This window comes from Rousettus aegyptiacus, unplaced genomic scaffold (assembly GCF_014176215.1).
Source record: "Rousettus aegyptiacus isolate mRouAeg1 unplaced genomic scaffold, mRouAeg1.p scaffold_m13_p_13, whole genome shotgun sequence".
NCBI lineage: Eukaryota > Metazoa > Chordata > Mammalia > Chiroptera > Pteropodidae > Rousettus > Rousettus aegyptiacus.
Window position 1 is genome coordinate 48,834,661 of NW_023416288.1, and position 25,411 is coordinate 48,860,071.

General features: G+C 46.1%; 1 protein-coding gene across 14 annotated transcripts in view; it reads left to right on the top strand.

The window, feature by feature from the left end:
* Positions 1-25,411, top strand: part of KMT2C (lysine methyltransferase 2C) — a 194,036-nt gene that overhangs the window by 121,311 nt on the left and 47,314 nt on the right. For 10 of the 14 annotated variants that reach the window (XM_016163899.2, XM_016163904.2, XM_036230623.1 and 7 more), the window contains 14 exons: positions 670-771; positions 965-1,069; positions 5,178-5,359; positions 5,604-5,768; positions 6,646-6,755; positions 7,189-7,254; positions 8,203-8,415; positions 12,741-12,869; positions 14,523-14,642; positions 17,156-17,286; positions 20,574-20,754; positions 23,629-23,733; positions 24,079-24,126; positions 25,117-25,254. In XM_016163899.2, the coding sequence (XP_016019385.2) occupies positions 670-771; positions 965-1,069; positions 5,178-5,359; positions 5,604-5,768; positions 6,646-6,755; positions 7,189-7,254; positions 8,203-8,415; positions 12,741-12,869; positions 14,523-14,642; positions 17,156-17,286; positions 20,574-20,754; positions 23,629-23,733; positions 24,079-24,126; positions 25,117-25,254 (1,795 nt within the window). The remainder of the gene's footprint in view (positions 1-669; positions 772-964; positions 1,070-5,177; positions 5,360-5,603; positions 5,769-6,645; positions 6,756-7,188; positions 7,255-8,202; positions 8,416-12,740; positions 12,870-14,522; positions 14,643-17,155; positions 17,287-20,573; positions 20,755-23,628; positions 23,734-24,078; positions 24,127-25,116; positions 25,255-25,411) is intronic. The other 4 variants (XM_016163900.2, XM_016163913.2, XM_016163905.2 and 1 more) reach the window with 4 other exon arrangements.

The window sequence follows — 25,411 nt, forward strand, 5'->3', positions numbered from 1 at the left end:
GAATACCAGTGCACAGTAGTGCTGTCCCGAGGAGACGTCGAGGGAGCACATGTGCGATTAGAGCTTCTGGTAGCTGCATTTGAAAAGAAAGCGGGGCGGGTGAAACTTGGTTTGCTTGTCTGTCCTTTGACCCAGCATAACCAAAATGTTACCATTTCAACCTGTAATACACAAAACTGCTCTATTTTCGCATTCATTTTTTTGTTTGGTACTAACCTTTTGAAATCTAGTGGGAATTTTATACTTACAGCAAATCTCAATTTGGACTAAACATGTTGCAGATCTTAAGAGTCACTAAAGGAGAGTATGTATACATGTGGATACATGTATGCATAGTTGTGTGTACATAGGTGTATGTGTGTGCACACACACAAACATGGTATTTTTTGTTTCTCGATTAGAATTTCTGTGTAGTCAAGTCTTGTCATTTATATTTTCCCATCACTTCTCGATCCGTGGGACTTGTAACTCTAAAGAGAGAACAGGGGACTAGGAAAGGTCGCGATGGAGACTTTGCCGGGAGAGCTCCGCTGGGGTCACCTCCCCCGGCATCGTCAGTCTAGACCTTGGTAGAAGTTGGATTTTGACCGGATCTCTTCAGACTTCCCAGGTGAGTGCAACGCGGTCTCTCCGTCCAGCCTTACGTTCTGCGTACTTTGCTTTTCACAGGTGTCCGCTGCCGACCTGTCCTCCAGCAAGGACGAGGAAGAGAACGCCATGCACAACACGGTGGTGCTGTTCTCCAGCAGCGACAAGTTCACCTTGCAGCAGGTGCGGGCTGGTCCCCGCCTCCCCGGGGGTGCCCCGTGGCCCGTTCCTCCTGACTCGCACGCACAGGAGCCGTCCGATCGGGTGCAGAGCCGGATGGGCCCACAGGGCACTCTCAGGAAAACACGAGACGAGCACATCACGCCCTCGTAGCGCAGTGCCCGTTTTCAACATGCCCGTGTGTTCTCTCTGCCAGGACATGTGCGTGGTCTGCGGCAGCTTCGGCCAGGGAGCGGAGGGCAGGCTGCTGGCCTGTTCGCAGTGCGGTCAGTGCTACCACCCGTACTGCGTCAGCGTTAAGGTAAATGTGCCCGACTTCAGTGGCGTAACGGGGCATCGGTGCTCCTTTCGACTTGGGCCGCCTGCCGCTTCCGGTTCTTGGAGTTGACAGGGTCTCGTGCGTCAGAACTGCTGCTGAGACGGGACAGTGTTCAAGTACCTTCAGCCTCTGACCCGTTACCTCAAGAAGGGAACTCTATAAATCTGCTCTAAAATCGCGGAGGTTGTCTTGAAAAAGTATGACCAAAAAATGCATACACTTAATTTAAAAGACACTTCATATTACTGTTTTCTAAGGCACAAGGTGTAGTGGATTCATGCTGTCTGTTGGTGATGAAAGTCGAGAACATCTAAAGCACTTGTTAGTAAAATGAGTGTCAGCCCCTGGGGTTGGCCCCACAGCCACTGGCCTTGCTCCCAGCCGTTCACGAGGCGTTCATCTGCTAGCTTTCTCGGGTCGGCGGGTTGATGTTTTTCATCAGATTTGCTGCAGTCGTGACCATTATTCAAATTTTCTTCTGTCGCCCAACCCTCTTCCCTTCCTGGAATCTGTGTGTGTGTGTGTGTGTGTGTGAGAGAGAGAGAGAGAAAGAAATTACATGATATTCCCTCAGATTACTGACACACTGTTGTTTTTTTCAGGTGGTTTTATCTGTACATTTTTTTTTATAGTTCCTGTTATATCTCCCAAACTCATTGTTATATAGTCTGTAATACATTTTCAGGTCTAGCTAGTGGATTTTTGACTCAGATTGCAATTTTAATCCCAGTCCCGTTTTATACCTTACAGTTTATAGTTATCTTATAGTTTCATATTTCGTCCCTGTATTTTTCTTTTAAGTCTGTATATCTGGCATTTCTTACTGTATTAACTACTCTTTTTCCGCATTAGGGTATGTTTTTCTGCCTTTTTTACGTTTGGTAATTTGAGACTGGATGTGGCCATTGTGCATTGTGATAGTATGTTGTTGGGAATCTGAATTTTGTTCCTTTAAAAGGTATTGACTTGTCGTGGCCAGCAGTTACTGGCGGATAAGTCTGAACCTGTTGACGAGGCTTCGTATGCTTTCTGGGTGGTTTTAGGGAGGTAGGTGGCTCTTCTAAAGCATTTCAGCCTTAGGACCGGTAACACTTGTACAAATTATTGAGGACCCCGTAGAGTTTTTGTTTATGAAGATAATACATGTTGACTATTTACCGTTTTAGAAATTAACTGGGAATGTTTTACAACACGAAAGCATACAGACACAGCTTGCGTGGTGTCGTGTGATGTTTTAGACATCTCATAGCCTCTGCAAATCATCCGTGAGTTGACTAAAGTGAGAAAGGTGAAGAAGGAAAGTGTTGTTATGAAAGTAGCTGTGACCTCGCAGATGCCCCGGGGTTCCCCAGATGACGCTCTCGTCACCGCTGTCCTGGCGCCAGTCTGGTCCTGTGCTTAAGGCGTCGTCTCTCTGAGGTCTCGCCGGAATCCCCCCACCGCGCCCTGCCCGCCGGCCGTCCCCTCAGCAGTTCCTCCCCCTCAGCTGGGCGACAGTCCAGCATCCCCCGTCACCGTGCGGGTCCCGATACCCGTTCACCTTCACCCTGTCTGTGGGTGCTCGCCGGCTCTGGGCGCACCCCTGCTGTGTGCCCGAGACTCGGGGACACCCCCGGGCCGCGTGCGGGGGGCGCAGGCATCATGCGGCCCACCGCCCCTCCCTCTCCCTCCTCTCGGGAGCCACCATCCTGCTCTGCCTTTTGCCCCGTCCCTTGGAATGGGGGCTCCGTGCATTTTTCCAAGTGTCCTGACGTCTGCCGATGGGAGGCGGGTCTGGCGCAGCGACTCCGTCGTAGTCGGGGCCAGTTCCCATCATGGACTGGCACACACGGGTGTCACAGCCCCAGACGGCACCCTGCTGGCACGAGCTCCTGCAAGGAGGACCGTGCCGGTCAGCGGGGCAGAAGGAGCCGGCAGCAGAGCCCTGGCTCTGGACCAAGAGCGAGTCTCGCAGGGGAGGAATTGTTCCCATGTCGAGATACTGTAGGGTGGTCGAGTAACATGCTGGGGTCACGTGGGTTTGGGGGGAAGGCGGCCTCCACTGCCTGGCTTGGGCGGTCGGGGGGTGACGGGTGCAGCAGCCGATGGCGGCGTGTTGAAGGGTGAAGCCGAGCTGAGTGGCGGGGGCGTCTGTGAAGGGAAACGGGACTGAAGACCGCTGTGCGGCAGCGACGCCCACATGCCGGGCGCGGCCTCGCGCTTCACCTGCACCCTCCCGCCCTGCCCCGCCGGCATCCGTGACCCACGTCTGGCCCTGGCCTGCTCCCGCAGGTGCGGTCTGCTGAGGGCACGGCGCCCGACCGGGGCACCGTGGTGCCGTTCCACCGAGCGCGCGCCCCACGGAGCCTGAGCCGCTCACCCTGACCCTCGCAGACAGAGCCTGCCGGCCGCGGCTCTGAGCCGCCCTGCCTCCGGCTCTCGGCTCTTTCTTCCATGCGGGCGAATAGTGCAACTTGACCGTCTACGACTAATTTAAAGGAATTCTTGGGCTAATCAAAGTAATACATATTCATGCTTAGAAATTAATCGGCTTTAAAAGCCGAATAGTGACTGACCAAGCCTTAGCCCTCCCCCTCCCACACGCAGGACGCTGTTCCCACAGATGCTCCCGGGGATCTTCCTGGGTCCCTTAGGAAGTTAATTCTGTAGCACTGAGTATTATGCTGGTGCTATTGCTGCTTTATCTGTTAGATTTTGTTGACTTTCTGCTACAAATAAATGCTAATTCAGCTCTGAAGTGCACCACGTGCCTTCACACACACACACACACACACACACACCCAGTGTACTTGGTTTACTACATCCAAGTACCAAACAAACAGCATGGGCCGTGGCTCAGTAAATGTTCACCGAAGGTCTCGTGTGCATTATGACTTTCCTTTGTTTTTCGTGGAGTTTTTAATAGCAAGAGAAAGAGGTCGTGATCCTCCATTGGCTCTTGTTTGCTTTTACCTGCCGGCACGCCTCGGATCCAGTTACTCCAGCACAGAGCCGGAGCCGTTTTTGTGGGAGGGGTCCCGCCCCCCGCTCTCCTCCCTTTTCCCTGTCCTGATCGGGGCGTGTTGCTCTCTGGACCCCACGTCTTCCCTTGCCCTGTACACACCCTCGTGTTGTTCCTCATCTCGCTGACTTCTTTAGAAGGGGAACTCGGCAGCTAAATTTTGAGTCCTTGTGTGTCTAATTAAAGGTATTCCACTTTCACACCTAATTGCTTGTTGACTTGGTTAAGTATTGTACCTTGGAAAGTATTTTCCTGTAGCATTGGAAACATTCTATTTTAGCAGCTAAGGTTGGAAAGTTTGATGCCATTTGGATCGCTGTTCCCTTATTTAACTTTTTTTCCTCTCAGGCAGCTTTTAGCCTTTTTTCTCTCAATCTGAATTTTTGTTCTGCGTCTTCCTTGCTTACTATTTCATTATAATGCAGGTCCTTTCTAAAGTTCATAGACGCCAGTCTTTTGAGATCTTTAAATTGGTTGTAAGTTCTGAATGTCATGTGGTGTGGCTGCTTCAAGGAATTCAGTAGAAGTGCCAAGTCTCAGACCGACTGAGACTCTCACAGCAGAGAGGACAAGTGGGGTGAATGGACATCACTGGATTTGCAGCCTGGAAGCCTCCAAAACCCTAAAATGTTCTTTAAAAATCTGTCTTACTTTAATTTTTTTATATCGATTTTAACATGCTAGTCCCTGTGCAGTGTGCACAAGTTTCGAAAGGGTGAACCATAACCTGTAGATGGAGACTATCAATATATTTTAAATCTTACATTAGCAGTAATGCGGCAGTTTACTCAATTTCTTTAAAGTTCAGTCACCAGATCTAGATGTATAAAGTGGACCTAAAATTCGCAGTGCGAGGCAGTCATATGGACTAGAATACAGGCATGAAAATATGTACCACTTGCCATTACTCCGACCCCTAAAAGAATCGACGGGGCCCCTCAGAGCTGGCTGCCAGCACATGTTAGTTCCGGGGGTCTTTTCCGCTTTTAGCTGCATCTGCACCGTATTCGTTTACATGACGTGTTTGATCGTGCAAGACGAGGCGCAGGGCACTGTGTAAGTCACGCGGATTGGCTGTTTCTTTTACAGATCACTAAAGTGGTTCTCAGCAAGGGCTGGCGGTGTCTGGAGTGCACCGTGTGCGAGGCCTGCGGGAAGGCCACCGACCCGGGAAGACTCCTGCTGTGTGATGACTGCGATATAAGCTACCACACCTACTGCCTCGACCCGCCCTTGCAGACTGTTCCCAAGGGCGGCTGGAAGTGCAAATGGTACTCAGGGACTGGCGTGGCCCTCGTTAACCTTTCCATTTCAGAACTTTCCCTTTTTCGTTTTTAAAAATGAGCCACATATGTTTAATCGCATAATAATACATGTGTACTAGGCTAGATCCCGCTAATAAGCTACTTTTCCAACCTGCGTTAAATAAGTTCCCCCCTCTCGTTCCCATGTATCTTCTCGAGTGACGGTAACTGAACGAGTGCGTGAAACCGAGGCGGGGGTGTTGGCTTTCAGGTGTGTCTGGTGCAGGCACTGCGGAGCCACGTGTGCGGGCCTGAGGTGCGAGTGGCAGAACAACTACACGCAGTGCGCGCCGTGCGCGAGCCTGGCCACCTGCCCCGTCTGCATGCGCAGCTACAGAGAGGACGACCTCATCCTGCAGTGCAGGCATTGCGACAGGTGCCGTGCCGGTTTCGTGCTCCGTCTTCTGCAAGCTTTCCTCTGAAATGTAGCAGGGCCCAATGGGAAAACAGGTTTCTTTCCTCTTAAATGGAAGAAACAAGACTGTTCCTCCAGGTGTTCAGTCGGCCAGAAACTTAGAGGAGTTTCCCGTTTTGTGCTCTCCATTCCAGACTAGGGATTTTTAACATGGGGCTTTTTGAGGGTTTGCGAATCCCTTGAGGTCAGATGCAGAATTATTGCCTGCATCTATGCATGTTCCTCGGAGGGCTTCTGAATGTTTTATTAGATTCTTACACATTGTTTTCCTTAAGCCACTTTTCTTTGATATTAAATATCTAGACATCAAACGCCAACCCGCACCCTTCTACGGCGTTGCGTGCGGCCTCAGGCTCAATACCGTTGTTGGTGTCGGCAGCGTCCCCCTGCGGCCCGGTCGCTGTAAAGCGCCGCACACGCCATAGTCACGGTGGCGGCTCGTCAGTGGGTCAGGACTTCTGAGGTTCTGCCAGAGGCAGGGCAGCGTCACCCGCGTGAGCTGTGGCCACGCCATGGCAGGTGCACATGTGGCCAGCATTCGCGGGCTCCCGAGGGCCTTTCCGCCCGCCCCACGCAGCTTCCGCCCTGGAAGCCTGTCCTTGCCACGTGCCGTGCTCTTGCTCCCTTCGCAGTCCTGGATTTCCTTCCTTCCTCCTCCGCAGCTCTGAGCTTTTTATGGGCCAGTGGGCAAGGTCAGGGGGAGAGGGCGCCATAGACGAGGTACGGGGAGCGTTAGAGGCTTTGGGGCGCGACGTCTGCAGACTGTCAGCTCCTGGGTTTAAAAGGAAACCATTCTCTCTCTCTTTTTTAAAAAAACATACAAACACGGTCTTTTTAGATGGATGCATGCAGTTTGTCAAAACTTAAACACTGAAGAGGAAGTGGAAAGTGTCGCCGACATCGGTTTCGACTGCAGCATGTGCAGACCCTACATGCCTGCGTCACATGGTGAGAAAGCCATTCCGACGGTGGGCGGGCTTCACCCAGAGCCGCGCTGCGCGAAACTGTCACCTGGACAAGGGTTTTGCGAAAAATAAGTTATCGTTTGTTATGAATAAACTCTCATCCCAATGTAATGTGTGAAAACAATTCACTTACACAAAGAAAGTCGATTAAGCCTGTATTGGAGGCGCACAGTGGGGCCTTCGCTTGTAAGGCCCTTGAGCAGAAAGGCGCCCGCCGCTGCGGGCCGGTCAGCATCCACTCCGCGTGTGCCCTCCTCCGCTGCTGTCATTTAAAGACAGCCTGTAACTTCAGTGTCCAAGCATTTATATCAGTCAGATGGGGACAGAAGTAGACATTAATCATTTGTTAGTCTTTAAATACGTGTTCTTTTTTCTGGAAAAATTACATGCATTTTTTTTTTATTTTTTTATTTCAGTGCCTTCCTCAGACTGCTGTGACTCTTCACTTGTAGCACAGATTGTCACAAAAGTAAAAGAGCTAGGTAAAATCTGAAGTGCCTTTTTTGGTTGTTCTTTACCAAAAGCTTATCAGTGCATGGCTTTTACATCACTGACTTTCTACTTGCTGTGTGAAAACGTCCTTAGTCGTGCGGGTGCTCAGGGTGCGTTCCGTCGCGCTGGTAAACGCTGCTGCAGCTGCTCGCTGCATGAAACCGTCAGCTGGAGTGGGACAGCGGTCCCGTGCGTGCCGACCAGCCGGCAGTGAAACTGACTGCTCCTAACTGTTCATGCCATGCTCGCGTCAGTCTTGCTGATGTGACCATACTTAGTTATCAGCAGAGAGTAAGGGCTGGTTAGCTAGCTGGTTCCTTTAGAATTAATTCAATCTCTTACTGGTTTTTCAGTAACAGATCAACCTAGATTAACGTTTAATATATTAAGTTATTCTTCTGTCTACTTCAATTTGATGTCATCTGATTCAAAAATATTTCGATAGTACAGAAATTGTTCTAATGAACAGTAATTTTGTACACTAAAAATGTATAAGCTTTGTCCTTATTTACTTCCTTTCCCCGTGAGTGATTATATTGATACTTTGCTTTCTACATGGGCATCGAGGGTATTCATGTTTCTCTTACGTAAATTGATCCTCACCTTTTATTCTGAAAATATTTTCAAGGAAAGACTCATATTTGAGTAGGTGAGGCATCACTTTTAGCTTCAGTGCTTTCTTTCTAAATCCTTCTGTTGCTGTATGAGCAAAGAAATTCCAGGAAGACCGTTTTTCTGAAAACTTGTAACCTTTCTGCCTATCACTTAAGGAAGGGTAGCCTATTACTTAGTTTTAATTAATTATTCTTAAGTTAATTATGCATCTTGTAGAGTCGTGGAAGTCACATTTCCTTGACATGGGTATTTTGGACCATTAACATATCAAGCAGAATTAAAGCGAGAGGTTCAATTTGTATTCTGGGATATTACAATTTTAGATCCACCCAAGACCTATACCCAGGATGGTGTGTGTTTGACTGAATCAGGGATGACGCAGTTACAGAGCCTCACAGCTACGGTTCCACGAAGAAAACGGTCCAAACCAAAGTTGAAACTGAAGATTATCAATCAGAACAGCGTGGCCGTCCTGCAGACCCCTCCAGACATCCAGTCAGAGCATTCGAGGGACGGAGAAATGGACGATAGTCGAGGTAACGCTGATTTATCTTCTATAGAATATTTTGCAAGAATTAAAGCATATAAAACAGGCTTTAAATTACGTATGATTTGTTTGAAGGGTAAATTCTGACTCCGATAACCCTTGGTATGACACTCTGCCTTCCTGGGTGGTGTGCTTGGGAGTCTCTCAGGGTCTCTTCCTTCCCCGTGTCTCCTTAGATGGAGCTGCAGTGCGGCTGCCTGCAGGAGTGCCGCGCCTTTGTGGGCTGTGGCTGGGGAAGGGCAGAGGGCGTGACTCTGGTTTGCTGGATGGCGGCGTAAGCCTCGGTGCTGTGAGCTGGGGCGCAGTGGTTAACTTAAAGCAAAGTGTGATCGTGCATTATAGTCTAGAAACGGAAAACCAGCATTAATTGTCAAGTATGAATTTATGTTCACAGATGTTTATCATAAACTATCTGTTCATAAACATTCTCTTGGCCTAACATGAAGGTTTTCTAGCTGAATTCTTGAAAGGACAAAACAATTTTAGTAGCATTAAATTCTATATGAGTTATATTGATGATTGTCTCTAAAGCACATGACCACAGGCTTGTTTATTTTTAAGATGGCTCTTTTCAGCTGATTTGGAAATAAAGTAATGGTTATTTTTATTCTGCCAGATCTCGTCATCGAACAGTATTTATTGAACTCCTCTGTACTAGGTGTTGGAAGTCTTATTAGTGAACAAAACAAATAAAATCCTTCACTTGTGGAACTTACTGTAATGTTAGGAGAAACGACGATGGATAGATGTTAATAGATGTGAAGCCGATTATAGTGTGTTGGCAAGAGCTGTGGTGAGAAGTCGGGCGAGGGGCGAGGGGCACCCGCGGGGGTCGCGGTGTCAGGGGCGCCCAAAGCAGTGTCTGCGCTCAGACCTGAAGCCCAGGGAGGTGCCGCTCGGTCCTCTGGGGAGCAGCGCACAGCGAGTGGCCAGTGCAGGGGCGTCACGGAGGCCGGTGTGTCCAGCCGTGTGAGCCAAGGGGACGCCGATGGGAGGCAATGGGACCAGGCGCGACTCCGGAGGTCTTCCGGGCCACCGGGTGGGGCGCGAGCACGTGGCATTCACCGGGGCTCTCCCGAGGGGACAGCCGCTGGTTCCACCACGCGGGGAGAAGCACTGCTGTGCCCAGTAGACCACTCGGCCCGGGAGTCGCAGCCAGTCGCCCGGTTAGGAGGCTGCGGTAAGGCCAGGAGAGGGAGGGGCTTGGTGCAGGGTTGGCACGTCGTGCGTGCATCCTGTGTTTCACCAGCTAATCCTCGCGCTTCGTCTGTACCAGTGCGTTCTGGGGTCTGTGTGCCTGGTGGCAGGCTTTCTGATGCTCGCGTATAACTGATGTTCAAGTCCATGAATCTGCGAGGAATTGATCTGATTACCATCAGCCAGAGTACAGTGAAACATTCTCGTTTCTGAGAATATTAGATGTTGTCTGGAAAATGATTCCATAGTTACTTTAAATCTAGGAAATGCTGCATTTCACAAAACTTGAAAGGTTTCCTAATAGTGCACATTGATTTCCAAAGAATGAGGTTATAGAACCTTCTCAAAACGAACTCGGCACAAAGCGTTGAAAAGCCTCTCACTGTGACTCCCGCCGTGAGGAGCAGTGGGTGGTGGGCGCTGCCTCCCCCGTGCGGTTTCCACATGGGGACTGTCAGCAGGTGTGCCCCCGCAGAAGTGACCTGAGATTAGGTCCTACGGGAGTCTGCAGTCCGGAAGAACTCGTCACGCTCCTGTGACTTGGCGATATCACCCATCTTTTTTGTAGTTCTTGATTTTTAACTCTTCTGTTTAGTGCATCGTTAGGAAGATAAGTCAAAAAGAATCGCATTGGCACATCAGAGACAAATCTTTGTAGACTATAAGCAGGCTCCCTTCTAGTTCACCTGTTGGGATCCGTCAGTGGGTATGTGTGTTTCGGGGTGTCAGGCAGGCTGGTTTTCGGTAAGTAGCATTTTCGCATGGCGTAAAAATCGCAAAGAGTCCAGCGAGCAGACGCCAGAGTCAGCCCTCCTCCCAGCCAGGCACTTCCCTCCCTGGGAAGAACCTCTGTTTCCTCGTCACCTTCCAGGGATTGTCTGTCCACGTCCAAGCGTGAGTTTAGGGGCCACTTCCCATGCTTGTGCCGTGTGGGGTGTTTCTCTTCGCCGCAGCCTGTGGGAATCCCAAGGCCGTCATTGAGACACCGGATAGAAGAGACCTTCGCCTCAGTGACGCCAGTCGCGTTTGGCGACCTTTCAAACCACTCTGCGCACCATCAGTCTCATCCGTGAACGTGGCTGCACGGGCGTCCACTGTCCCCGAGCGCTCTCCTTGAAGGGCGGGTGGTCTCGAGTACCAGGTCCAGTGCTGGCTGGGGAGGGGGGCCACACAGCCTCACCAGGGCCGGACCTGCGATGCCCTCTTCACCGCCGTCCCGATCACCTCGTCTCTCCCGTGCCGCGCGCCGTTCCTGTGTCTCCCCCTCACCCCCGTTTCGGTGGAGCGCGTCTTCCATTGTTTCCTGAGAACCTGTGGGACGTAAATTTGGGGGGTTAGGTACTTCCTCTGTCTTCTAGGATCATGTTACAAATTGGATTTTTTTTTTTTCTTGATTCTTTCCACTCTCAGCTGAGAATTTGCTAAGTCAGTTATCATTTATCTTTCTGGTTTTTTTCCCCCAAGTTTGTGACTTTTTGCCTTTCCTGTTTTCTCTCTTTGTGGGTTTATCTTTTAAAAATAGACTGCTTTACTGTGTCTTTAGTCGGGTTTCAGGAAGAGTGAAATTAGATACATGAATTTAGTCTTTCATCTTAACCCAAAATTCCCTCTTATAAATTTTTAGGTGGTTTTATTTTATGGTAAACAATTGGTATTTTGTTTTCCTCAGTGTTTGCTAAGTTTCAGTAAGTTAACGTTTCTTTTTAAACAGTCAAATATATAGAACAGGTATCAGATTATTATGGAATTGGCCTCAAACATCAGCCTAATGTTATCAAAAGCATTCTCAAATTCTAGGAATGGTGCTCAGAAAATGTTCTGTGTAATACTTAGAATAATAGAGGAATTAGTTCAATTTAATCGTAAATGTATTTGATTACTTATAGCTCAGTGTAGATCACATACAACTTGTAAAGGTTTGACCAATGTCATAGTGTTAAAGTAGGATCCTTTTCTAAGAACTGAGCTTTTGTGTACATCATTTAATTTAATGTCTTCTTTTGGTGAGACAGCTATTAAACATCACCCAGGTACCACGCTAAGGGCGCACCTGTTCCTAGGAGTCATAGCACCTGTTTTCATGGAGAACATACTCTAGCCAGGAAACAGGCGTTCAAAGAGCCAGTTAGAATAGGGCGTAAGGTTAGAGCACAGGAGCACACACCTGGCACACCTGGCCGTGTCTGAGCCGTAGGCGTTCCCCAGGACGTTGGCAGTGAGGATGCTTCCGGAAAGGTGACTGGGCAGAAGACGCAGGTTGGGGAAGGAGGGGAAGAAAGCGCTCGAAGCTTTCAAGGTGCCGAGTTTAGCTCAGGGGCATGGCGTGAGCTGAGGCCGGAGAGTTCACAAGAGCCTCTTGCATCGGGCCTTAAGTTTGAAAGTCATTTTGAGGCCACTGGGAAGACATGAAAGGATTTTTAAGCAGAACATTGATACACATTTCTTAGGAAGATTTTTTTAAGGCTGCAGTTTAAAGAACAGTGAGAGGAGGATGAGTTCGGAGGCAGGGGAGCCAGGCAGGCCTGCAAGTCGAGGATAGTAGGGGAATTGAGCTGCCTCTGAGATTGATTGATGCGTGTTCACTGTAGAAGAATGGAGGACTTGTCAGGTCTGTCCGCCAGGACTCTGGCTCCAGGCTGCCTTTCCATGCCTTTTCATCATGATAGGTGACAACTGGAAAGGGAGGAGGTTTGTCTTAAGTTAGTAATTCAATTTTTGATAAGCTCTCAGTCACTAGGTAATATCCAGTTACCTCCGTAGCTGGAACTGAGAAGGGAGTTCTAGGTTGGAGGGCAAGCCTTGGGGTCTTGGCCCTGAAGCCGTAATTAAGAGCAAGGGGATGATTTAATGCAGATTGCCTTATAGCTGTCTTTGAGTGTTTTCCCTGCGTGCTTCCCCTTCCCTGGTGACCGTTCCATTTCCTGGGTTCACTGCTCCAAGTCACACGAGTCCCACGGCCACTGGGGACATCCCCGTCCCTGTCTGTACTTCCCCGGCCAGCTGGGACGCACGCTCAGCGAGACTCGGTGGTCGCTTTGCTTTGTAGTTCCTGGCACAGACGATTTATGTGCTTGATAAGTTTTCCTAATTTTATCTGTACGTTTGCTTATTTTCCAGAAGGAGAGCTTATGGACTGTGATGGAAAGTCAGAATCTAGTCCTGAACGGGAAGCCGTGGATGATGAAACGAAGGGGCTGGAAGGAGCAGAGGGTGTCAAAAAGAGAAAAAGGAGGCCGTACCGACCAGGTACGGCGCCCGTGCTCAGCGCGCGGTCCCATCTGGCCTCGGTTGCTCCACGGGCGTCAGTTATAGTCGGTTATTAAGGAATCAGGGTGACAGCTGCTCAGCAGCTCTAACTAAAACTGCGCTGCTTGAACGTGCTCTTCAGGCAACACGTTCTTTAGGCTGAGTGTGTGGTCCCTTTACAGCAAACCGTCATCTAATGCCTTGTCCCACATGCGATACCTTCTGGTAGATGCTTCACTAGACTGGTTTTTATTTGTACCTGGACTCATAAAGTTTTCCCTTGATGTGTATTTTGCAAGTCCTCTAATTTTTAGCATTTGCTTTCTAATATTTTAAGTTTTTTAAAACTTCACTGTTGGTGTAGAAGTCCCAGTAAGTATACCACACGAAGGTGATGCTTCAGGGTTCTTTGGCCTCCAGAAAGTTATAGTCCAGTTAATACAGTGGTAATAAAATGCTCTCCTATTTCTTCTCTGCCTCAGGGGTAGAAAGAAAGGCTGTCTTGCTTGCAAATTACATGTGCCTTATTGGGAAAGATTATCGAAATGGTCAGAACGCAGATCCTGTCAGCTTTCTTTGGGCAGTGCGTTAACGTCTGTGTACCAGTGAGCCAGTGAGCTGAATCCGTTCAACCCTTATTCTTCGGATCGCTTCCGTTACTGATGAGGGTGACCCCAGAACCTGTGGGTGTGTAAGGAAAGACCTTCTCATTGAGTTTGTGTTCCGGAAGGCCTTAAAAGCGAGCCTTCCTCGCAGGTGGGCCCCGTCTGTAAAGGGCCTCTCCTAGCGTCATCCAAATCGCTGTGTGAAAATGACATCATTTCTTCCTAATTCCGAGGCTCACAGGGACACTGTCTTAGACATTGCAGGATTCTTCTAGAGACTTTCTCGTTCTCTATCTTACATGGGAGTCATTCATCCCCCTAGCCGAGGGTCCCATCAAGCCACAAAATCTGTCGTTAGCTATATCACAGAGGACGAGAGCTGTTAGGGTCAGCCGTGCATCAGGCTCTGTTCCAGGCACTGTTCACTGTTAGTTTATTTCATCCTTATAACTTCACGCATGAAGAGGTACTGTCATCACCCCAGTTTTACTGGTGGGGGAACCTAAAAGTCAAGTACGTCACCAGGGTCAGGCCGTGACCAGAGTTCCAGGGGTCTGTGCCGGCGTGTGTGCCGGTCACCTCAGAGGGTCACCGCAGAGCCGTGCGCGCCGTGCCTGAGGGCCCTGGGCAGGAGGAGACAGCCAGCCGTCCAGTCCTGCGAGTTTTTTGTGGATCATCTAGTCTAGTCTGTACCTTGTCTCCGTTCTCCCTCAACTAATGTGCAAATAATTCAGGTGACGGAACATGAACTGCTAACGTTTGAGAAGGAAGCAACATCCTGCATTGTTTGGAAGGATGTCCATGCAGTCTTTCCATACTGTGATGAGTTTCTTTTCTTTTTTTTCCTGCTTGGTTAGTGATAAGGTAACACTAGATCTAACCTCTTTTATTTGTGTATTTCCAATCTCTCGTATTTTTGCATGCAAATGAGATCAGTGACTTTAATTAGCCTGCACTGGATTTGGGGACTACCTCACTCTCAAAGGCTGAGCTGTTTCACCCGAGGCAGAAATGAGCCACTCACCTGCCACCTGTTTCTTCCGGATAGGTATCGGCGGATTCATGGTGCGGCAGCGAAGTCGAACTGGGCAAGGAAAAGCCAAGAGATCGGTGGTGAGGAAAGACTCCTCGGGCTCCGTCTGTGAGCCGCTGCCTGCCAGAGATGATGGTACGGTACCGATTCCGCTTGATTCAGCGCCTTCATGTCAGCATCCCTGGTGACAAGAACTGTCCTGAGTAATGCTGGCTCACACCCGTGGTTTAGAAATTAGGTTTGATTAGGAAATGATTTAAATCCAGTAGACTTTTTTTGTTTGTTTGTTTTTTGAGAGTTTAAACCAGTTCCCTTTTTTTTTATGTGAGATATAGTTTAGGGACTGAGTCAGGATGTCAGGTACTTTCTGGCCTCTCCCCAAAGGCCTTTCTGGGACTGCCTGAGCTTCGTGGCTTAAAACTGGAAACTTTTAGGTGATGTAGTTGAAAGTGACAGCACACCCCAGCAGTTTTTAACAAAATTGTGTCATGTCTTAGAAATACATCTTCCAAATAGCATTCTGTCATCCCCACTGAGAGCTTCAGAGGAAGCCGAAACGTGCGTCGCTTGAGCCCCAGCTTAAGAACTGGTCGTGGCGCCGACTTGGCTGTCTGCGTCGTCATGACTGGACGCTCGCATGTTTTAAACGCTTTCATAGGGCAGGGGAAGGAAGATGGATGTTGTCAGCATGAGCTCTGCATAGAGTTCTCCCATTACTGTGGGCTGTGGTTTTGACCTATGAATTAATAAAAATCAGACATCGCTGCATGTGTTTAAAAGGAAACCCCATAATGATTTTGAAGATGTTTCTAATATGACTCACTATGGCTGTAATGAGCCCTAGTTTAAAAATGTGATAGGTTCAATGAAATTATGTTTTGTTTTCCATCTCTGTCCCTTTATCTCGTCCTCCAAATTTGTTTTATCTTTCAGTTCAGTATTGTTTCTTCACCTTTGTCATCCAAAGTCATCTGTGGAGTTTTTAATTTGTTAACATTTTCCCCTTTTCTGAACTGCCTTTTCGATAGTCACAGTTTCTCGTTACAGCCAACTCCTGGTTTCAGTTCTGTCTAATTGATCTAGAACGTCAGCTGTCTAGAGCCGTCTTTGCAGGTCCAGTTCTACTCCATCTCTCGCTCCATCTCCTAGGGCCTCATTCCATTGCGTGTATTGTGTGAGGTAGAGACATAACAGGTCGTGTGTGCGCACAAGTGTGTGTGTGTGTGTGTGTGTGTGTATTTTACACTTTACTGTGAGTTCATATTCTTTAGAACATTCTCTGAACTTTTTGAGAATCGAATTGAAGGTGGCTTCTTTTAGAGAACATTTGTATTTGTCACTTACAGGAAGATGAGGTGCTGGCTGCTACCCCAGGACTTCCTGGTGCTCCTATATTGCATAAATTCAGGTTTCCTGCGCATTAGGGCTGTGTCGAGTTTATGAATTCTCAGGAAAGATGTTCATTTTTAGCCTTTCTGCCCAGCACCAAATCCCATGACAACCAGCAGATTTCTCTGCCCTTAGATGAGGAGCTAGGTGGGGTGGGAGGGTGTGTTTCTTGATAAACCAGCCCTGAGCATGAACTCCTTCATACAAGGCATCTCTGGGCGACCTTCACCTCAAACATCGTCTTCTCCCCTTTCCTCATAAGGCCTGGAAACTGGGGTTCAGGGTCACTGGATTTTAGCAACATTTCAGAGAGTTTTATTTGGTTCTTTGCTTATTTCTGTGGTTCTTGTTTTACCTTAATTTTTGGTCTTTGAGAATTCTTCATTTTTCTGTCTAGCTTACTGATATTTTTTTTTAAAGTTATTTAGGAGATGTTTGTCCACTACTTTTAGTTGCATCGAGAAAAGTCCACCCATGAAGTCGGACAGCAAAAGTGCCCCACACTGATCATTGGCAGGGAGATGCCATATGCCCTAAGAAGCAAACAGGGTCTCATCTGAATGCTCACCTATCTGCTTCAAGTAGCATACTTGTTCCTTTGCTAAGTTCATAGTCCAAATTTTTGTTTTATTTCCATTTCTCTGTTTTGAGATCGAGCATTGCGTATTGATGAGCATATTCACACGTAGTCTCATAATATCATAATATGTATGTACTACAAATACATAATGTGCAATAAACCCCAGAACTTTGAATTTCTGGGTTAAAGGACAGATTTTTGAAGAGATTTGTTGGATATTCCACATAAACCCTACAAAAAGGTCGTACTACTAAATTCCCCTAGTGGTGTGTGAGTGTGTGTCCTCAAACTCTAGAGTGTTGGGCAGTTTCATATTTAAGTCTTTTAACAAAGTGTTTAGGTTAGGAAAACAAGTTTCATTTTTTGCCAGTAAGGAAATATTAACAGACAATAGATACATGCTGGAACTAAATAGACATGAAATGAAATTTTCGTAATACTAAAAAGTAAACTTCTAGATCTTTTGTAAAAATCTTATTTGCCAAGTCAGTATGCTGTGCATCTTAAACGTACACAGTGTTGGATGTCAGTATATCTGAATGCAAATGAAAGATAAAAGAAAAAGCTAAGCTTGTTTACCTGGAACTGTGTATATGTTGGTAAGCTATAACGTTACTTTGGGTGGATTTGTCTGAAGATTTTACGTACCACATATTCATAAATGTGATTGTTGTTTCAGGCTGGAGTGAGCAGTTACCAGATACTCTAGTTGACGAATCTGTTTCTGTTGCCGAGAACACTGAAAAAATAAAGAAGAGATACCGCAAAAGGAAAAATAAGCTCGAAGAAACTTTCCCAGCCTATTTACAAGTAATGTTTTGCTTTACATTCTATTACGTAGTTTGTGAACGAGAAAAATGTAATGTGTTGGGCTTCGAAAAATAGGTTTGTTGTTTTTGTTAGTTTTTTAACTTGTTTGTTTTTAATCAGTCATTGTAAATGTCATTTTTACCTTCCAGGGGCCCAGAAAGATGAACATTTGCCTTTTGTAGCTTTGACACAGTTCAGAGTCCTCAACGTCCCAGCTTTTCACTTCAGAGTATGTCATAAGACACACAGGACACTCTGGGCACAGAAAGCTCGCTCTCCCGAGCAGCGGCATGCACGTGCTCCCGGCCTGGTCCGCGCGCCCCCTGCCAGGGCGGCCGCTGCAGCCCTCAGGGTCGTTTCCCACTTCCGGGGCCAGTCCGCCAAAGAAGGACTCAGAATTGGCTTTGTTTTCTAAAACATATGTCAGAACATATCCCTCAGAATGAAGAAATTGTGTTTGACGGGTGTCGACTACATGCGAATAGGCGTTTTTCTAGCTCCTCTTGGAGACAGCAGGTCACAGGAGAGTGGAAGGCCACATGCTATATTGGGAGGGCCTGTGTTAGGCATGGGACGGAGCTCAGGCCCGGTTCTGGGTGCTGAGCACGGTCACCTTCCTGGGCCTCTGTTTCATCCCGTGTATAGTTTGAGCTAGAGCAAGTCCATCACCGAGCGCCACCTGACTTCGGAGTCTGTGCCTGACGGCTCGCCTGATACGCCCTCCCCCCACGCAGCTGTGGCTCACGAACGTGCTTCTTCCTTACTTGACTTGTGTTTATTTTTTTACCTTAATTTTCCAGTTAGCTGTTACTAGTTTAAAAGTTTTAACTTCCATTGCTTTTCAGTCAACATACAACCTCACCAGCTTTCTTTAACGCCAGCGTCCTGGGCAGAATGCCACTCAGCGGCCAGTTAACGCCGTGGCCACATCTGTGTGGCCCCGTGTCCTCATCCATAAAACAGTGGTAATGCCTGCTGCACGGAAATGTCGTGAGGTTAAGTAACAGAGTTATGCACATAGGGTGCCTAATCTATGCCTTAAATATTGTTTTTCTTTAATAAAAGTTTTAGTTCCCCTCACATTCTCCTCGAATGCCCGCTCATCCTAGCTTTTTGCCTTTGAAAAACGCACACTAGCAGTTTTGCTGGTCAGGAACCAGGCCCATTAGTTGTTCGTGGTGCCTTCAGTTGTGTTCTTTTCGTGGTCCCCTCTTCCGCCCGCCTCCTTCCTGCGGGTGCGTAGATGCCGCCCTTGCCCGCGGCACCCCGCTGGAGGGTGTCACCTGTGTTCAGGGCTTGAGCTGTGGAAGCCTGCAGACTGGCTCTTTCACACATTCGCAAAAGGGCCTTTGCGAGCAGCGGCTCTGACGTCCCGATGGCCACTGCAGCCTTGATCTCCTGAGCCGGGCTGTGCCCTCGAGTGCACAGGTGTCGTTCTCCCGCGTAGGTCGGTAATATCTATTTGGGGGGTAGGGGGTGGGCAGGAAGCCTTTGCAATGGCGTTGTTTCTCGGACCCCTTGGGATGACAGGTGTGTTTTTTCCCCACCGTCAGTCGGAGGGAATACATAGCGACAAAACAACCCACTAGGAATTCAGTAACAATATTTTCTAATTTTTCTTTATGAATTAAATGTCAAGACTAACTGTGATAACTGCATGCTTACCCAGTAGAAGTATGCGTAAAGCCTGCCCACAGCTCAGGGTGCCGCTGGCCTCAGCAGCCCTGTCGGAGGCCAGCGCGCTCCGGGAGTCACTGACACCACCATACAGCCAGCCACGCCGCCAATCCATGATGTGAAGAGCCACCAAGTTAACAAGAGTGTTAGCTTTTGATAAATCCCTGTAAAGTCATCGTGAGTCGTGTAAAGAAAAATTCCTGCTGAGGGTGGTCTCAGATTTCTCAAGGCTGTCCTGAAGTCATTCCATAAGTGGTCTCTCAAACTCTGTAGCGCTTTCTGCTGGTCGTGATAAAAGCATTGCAGGTGTAAGAACCAAGCCGCCTGCTACCCAGTGACCTAGCCTTGTGGATTTTCAGGTTTCTTTTTCAAAGTGAAACAACTTGTTCGTTTAAAAAATGTGGAAATTTCACATCGAGCATCCTGCCCTCTCCCAGACTTCACACCCCTCCTCCTCACCCCTAGTTCATCCGGGGTCAGCCTCGTTGCCAGTCTGGTGCTCTGTCTTTGAGAACATTTTTATAATTTGTCAATTCTATTTGCGTGGTCATAGTTGTCTTGGTTTGTACTGTATGTTTAGCTAGACCTGTCACTTAACTTGCTTTTGATTCTGTATTTTAGTGCTTCTCTTTGATAGGGTAGCTCTGTATCCTTTTTAAAGATTGCCATATTATATTTTATGGTATAGGTATGTATACCATAGTCACATGCCTTTTGACAGACATCAAGGCTGTGTTCACTTTTTGGTATAAAAAATGCTGCCACATACCTTTGTCACACGTGTCTTTGGCAAGAGTGTGCTAAATGTTAGTGGTCACTGCAGAGCTGCCCTCTGCACAGGACCCCTTTCCCCACGGACCGCGTTACAGACGGCAGACCGGAGCAGAGTGGCTGGGTTAAAGTAGGGGAACGGTCCTCTTTGTCATTTTGTTGCTTCTTGAGCATTTCAGGAGCCCAGCTTGCAACACTGGTCTCTAGAATAGAGCAAATTATTGGAGATATGTTAATACGAGTAAGTGAATTAAAAGCCAGAGTCCTTTAATAGCAGTAAATTTTTGTGTGCACAGTATGGTTAAAATGAGTATGAAAAACTTTCAAATTTATAGAGCATTAAGTCTTTAACGTGATTATATGAATCAGTATGAGATTACTAAGTCTACCTGAAGTCTGTATTAGAGCTGTGGATCAAACCATTGCCCTGTCCTCTGTATGTAATTTATAAATAATAATAATAATATTCATGAAGCTTTAGATTCCTTATGAATTAAGGTGCTAGTAGTATTGTAGATGTAGCAGTCTTTAATTTTAATTGTAGCCTAATCTCTTGGAATTATTGAATTATTATTCTGCTGTTACTAGAAATCTGTTTGACAGAATCGTGTGATATTGTTTACATAATTTTGTCTCTAATAATTGAACTACAAAAATCATACTTTTAAAATAAGGGGAATCTACATAAAGTAGTTGACAGGATATGTCTGTATTCAATTTCTATATTATAAATACTAAGCTCTTCTGTTATTGCCGCCTTGTCAAAAACGATGACAGAATTGTCATTTTAGAATCGTATAACTAAGTTGGTCATTTTCATGTGTCTTATTTTTACCTAGGAAGCTTTCTTTGGAAAAGATCTTCTAGATACAAGCAGACAAAACAAGCTAAGTTTAGATCATCTATCGGAAGACACAGCTTCGCTCTCATACAAAACAAACATGAAGCCCAGTTTTCTGGATCCTTCCTTCGATCCTCTCCTCAGTTCATCCTCAACCCCAGCAAAGCCTGGCACTCACGGTACGTGGCATCCTTGTCACGTGACATTCATCTTCCTTTCAGTTGAACCTTTGACATGCATTAGTTCAGCTTCATAGGCAGTTTTAACATCAACTTTATTGAGGTGTAACGTGTATTCAGTAAGTGCAGCTATGTTTAAGTGGGCAGGTCTATGTGATTTGGCAAATAAACTCATCTGTAAAACTGCCACCTATGTCAAGAGTCAAACAGCACACTGATACGGATGAGAGCAGGTAAGTACTTAAAATGTCTGCCCCGACCGAGAGCCGGTGCTCTAGATTCAGTGACTACGAGTAGGAGCCGCTGAGAGTTGGAGCGGCATGAGAGCGTGGTGCAGGCGTGAGGTGGTGGCACCGCCGCTGGCTCTGGGGGCGTGCCCGGTCGGGTAGAGAAGGCCGTCACCTCTTTTCCTGACTCTTAGGTTTTTGTCTTTACTAATAATTATAAGTTAATGTTCGTCCGACAAGCTTTCTTTTTTGCCATTATGTTTCTTGCTCAGTTAATTTTATAAACTCGATTTAGAAAATAATTTTAAGGCAATCTTCCACTGAACGATGACTTGCTACATTAAGTACTTTTGACTTTATTAACTTGGCATTATCCTGGATTGAAATATAGGCTTTTATTTTTACTTTTGAAAGCGTTAGAAACAGTTGCCCCCTCCTGTATGCACACTCACATTCAGTCTCATTGTCGTCTGTGAGGATATTGAAGCATAGGTCTAAAGGCCATGCTTTTGTTTAATTTTAGCAGATCGTTTTACTTTAATTCTGTGTGTTTAAGGACTTACCTGCTCTTATCCATGTCAATATGTTGTTAAAATAACATATAGTGAAAGATCTGTGAGTCCTTCAAAGGATATCTAACTATTTAAGGATATTCTAAAAGTCATGACTAGCCATTTAAATACTTAAGTAGAAGTTGTTTGCACTTGAGGTTTTATAAGGTAGAGAACGGAAATTGGACAGAAGACGTTGTGACAGGCGAGACATCGATGCATGTTATTTTTATTCATTTTCCTTTATTTGAAGTTGTTTTTTCCACAAAACTACTAAAAAGAGAATGGTTGAATGAATGGTAAAGCCAAAATATGGACAACTAGAGTAACACCCATTTCCAAACTTATATTAAATGTAACATTTTTTGGAGTCTAATCTTTTGCCTTTTTAATGGGAAATTCTCAAGTAAAGTTTTTTTTTGTTTTTTTGTTTTTTGCATTTCGTTCAGTATAATCGGTTACATCAGTTTTAATGATTCGTTGATAAGATATAAAATCTTTCTTCAGGTAACGGTGATTTTATTAAACATGGTCTGTTAAAAAATGTTGGTTATAATTTATGTAGTAGAATTTCACTGGTTTAAAAACATGCACTAGATGACTCCTGAAAGAATTGTCCAGAATTTTTTCTTTAATATGTACTGTTGTCTGGGGAACATATTACTGAAACAATTTTATTTCCCTAAAAACTTTATGAATATTTGGGCATACAAAATTTACATTTGTTTTCTCTTTGAGAAGTTATAATATTCTTATGTATGAATTTTGTTTGAGAAGTGTATGTTTAATGGGACAAGACTGTGGGCTTTTAAGCCAAGATCGGGAGTGTTAATTACATGTCCACCTTCCCTTCCTTTTTTTCAGTAAAAATACAGTCGAAATGGATTTTTTAAATCATACGTTTCCAAAATGACTAATAAATTACTAAAGCTAGCCTAAATAGTTTTCTGCTTGATTAGTCCAGAAACCCTTGGAGTTTTTCTTGACTTTTTCTTCTTCCATGTTCCACATTTAGTATATCCACGCATTTGTCTCTGCCTTCAGAACATGTCCCAAAGCCAACCCCTTCCTATCCCAGCTCTCCCTCCCAGGAGCGTGCAGGCCATCAGCAGCTCCTGCTGCCCCGCCCGCAGGCTCCGGGCGTTGCCCGCCCTCCCCACCCCCACCCGCACCCAGCGTGCAGCCTTTGCGTGCCAGTCATATCAGCCGCTAGCCCTCAGCTTTCCATTACACTTCACACCGCAGAGCGAAGCTGCGTGCTCACAGCCTGTGACCGACGCCACACCTGCTGGCCGCGGTGTCTGTGGTGCTGCGGCCACTCTGGCCCCGTCTGCACCTCTCCCAGGTGTCACTGAGAGTCACACGTGGTCACGCGTGTCCTTTCCAAGGGTCTTCACTGACCACGTGCCCATGTCTTCGTCGTCTTCCCTTGCTTTGTAAAATCTCTGCAGCACGTGCGTGGAGGTCGGTCTTCGCCGCCGTCTGCACCGCTCTGGGCACGTAGCTCTGTGAGGGCGTTTGCTTGGGTTTAGGCACTTCTAAAGACCCCAGTGTCTGGAACGGTGTCTACTGACGTAGCCCGTAGACCTGGGTCTGGGGATACTCAGATGCTTTTCAAATACGTGAAAGAGGAGCTGGTAGTAAGGTGGAGCCGGAAGTGGGCCAGAACTTCGCTCTATACGTGACGAGGAATTTCTAAATAATGGGCTTGAATCTCATATTTTACCTTCTGTGTTTTATTTTCCAGATGTCACTTCTAGAGATGTTACCTTCTTAATGAAATTTTTTGTTTTTTTTATTATAGAATTTTATTTCACTTCTATTGCCTATAGGTTTTTATTTTAAATTCTTTTTTGTTGTTTAGTCACAAAACAAAGTCTTAATTTTAATGTTTTGTTATTCAAAACATTGGAGTGCCTTTTCTATGAAAAGTCCCTTACTTCAGAAGTAGTCATCTTAATTTTTTATGATTCCAGCACTGACGTCATCATCTGCTGTACTCGAGATAGGTAGTGAATGGCTGAACGAGCAAGGGTGTTTTAGAATTTAACATCTAGGAAAATGTCGAGACTTTAAATATACGCTTCCTGTTTTAGGTACTGCCGATGACCCCTTAGCTGATATTTCCGAAGTCTTAAACACAGATGATGACATTCTTGGAATAATTTCAGATGACCTTGCAAAATCAGTGGATCACTCAGGTATATGTGAATGCTGTTTGCCCGGTGTCTGATTTATGTGTGAGAACGAGCGAAAGGTGTATGTGTATGGAACAAGTTTATTCTCTCCTCTGAAACAGATTAAAAAAATTTTTTTTTTTGGTCAATATGAAAGAACTTGTCATTTAATTTGATCTCCCTCGACTTTTCTGCTTAGGAAAGGGGAGAATAGCAAGTAGTTACTTTCTGCCGTCTTTCTAATGGCATCAAATTTGAGGCTCACCGCCTCAAAGTCTGGCTGTGCCGCATCCCCCCCCTTTGTTTGCCTTGCCCCCCACGTCCCGTGCCTGTGGTAATCACCCGTTTTATTTGGTTTGGGTCTTGTAGGTCTTGATTTATGCACTTTCCAGGTTGAGAGCTCGTCTTTTCCATTTGGTAAGACACTGAGCGATGGGTGCCGGCTGACTAGAGTAGTCTTTTTTATAGTGATCTCGGCTGAGACAGCCTGTAGGTGCATGCGTGTTTGTTATAGTGCTAATTTGTTACTAATCCGTTCTTTGCTTTTCCCTTTGTGTCTGCAGCTAAAGCGTAGTACAGCTGTACTGGGTTTTGGATGACTTTTAGTTGTGTGTTTTGGTTTTTTTATGAATGGTTTTATTCTTGTTAATATATAATTTATAATTTTACCCAAATGTTAGCTCCTAATACGAAATGTAATATGAACAGGCTAAATTTTACTTTTAAGTAGTAGTCATATGGATAAAGCATGATAAAGGGATTAGATTATAGACCACTTTTATATGGTTCTTGCTTTAAAAAAAAAAAAAGTTCCTATGAGGTAAAGCACGTTATGTCATGGACATGATGTACATCTTGTTTTGACACTACAGAATATTTCAAAATGTGATCTGTAGTTGAAATTATTCACAAAGATGTCTGTTAACCATTAAGAATGGTAGAGCTTTTCATCAACTCCTGTGAAACTTATCTGTACTGTTTCACTTGCTGCGTATGGTGGTTGAACTACACGTTTGAAACCACTGTTTTCCAAGTTAAAGCAACTATTCGTGTATCGAATATTGTACACTGAATGTTCTCTTAGGTTCCTATCTTAGCAATGTGGTGCTTACTTTTGTGGAAATTAGCACTTTAGAGGCAGAAGTGTTCTTCTGTTCCTCAGAAAATGCATTTATTTTATTAAAACATAGCTTTGAAGTGGCGCCTAGTTTTATAAATACATTGTGCCTGCCTGCATTTTACTGATTGACTCTCCAGATTTATGAAAGAATTTTGGTTAGTTCACAACTAGACTTTTCATTGCTCCGTCTTAATCATGCTGTCGTGTGTTAACGCAGGTAAACATGTTGTGCATTTCGCGTGAGCGTTCAGACTCCACCTTATAATTTTTTTGCCTTGCTCCTCTAGCAGGAATAGATATGGGGCCCGTCGCCGAGGACCCTTCCTCTCTGCCTCAGCCAAGTGGCAATCAGAGTTCTCGACCACTAAGTGAAGAGCAGCTCGATGGGATCCTCAGTCCTGAACTAGACAAAATGGTCACAGATGGTAAAACATTTGCCCTACACCTAGGCTTTCTAAAAGACCTGAGTAAATACGACTTTCAAACATTTCTGCATGCTTCCTTACAGTTTAACTTCTGATCATTTCTGTGACAAATGCTATTTTGTATCAGGACAGTGAAATAGTAGTTAATATTTTTATT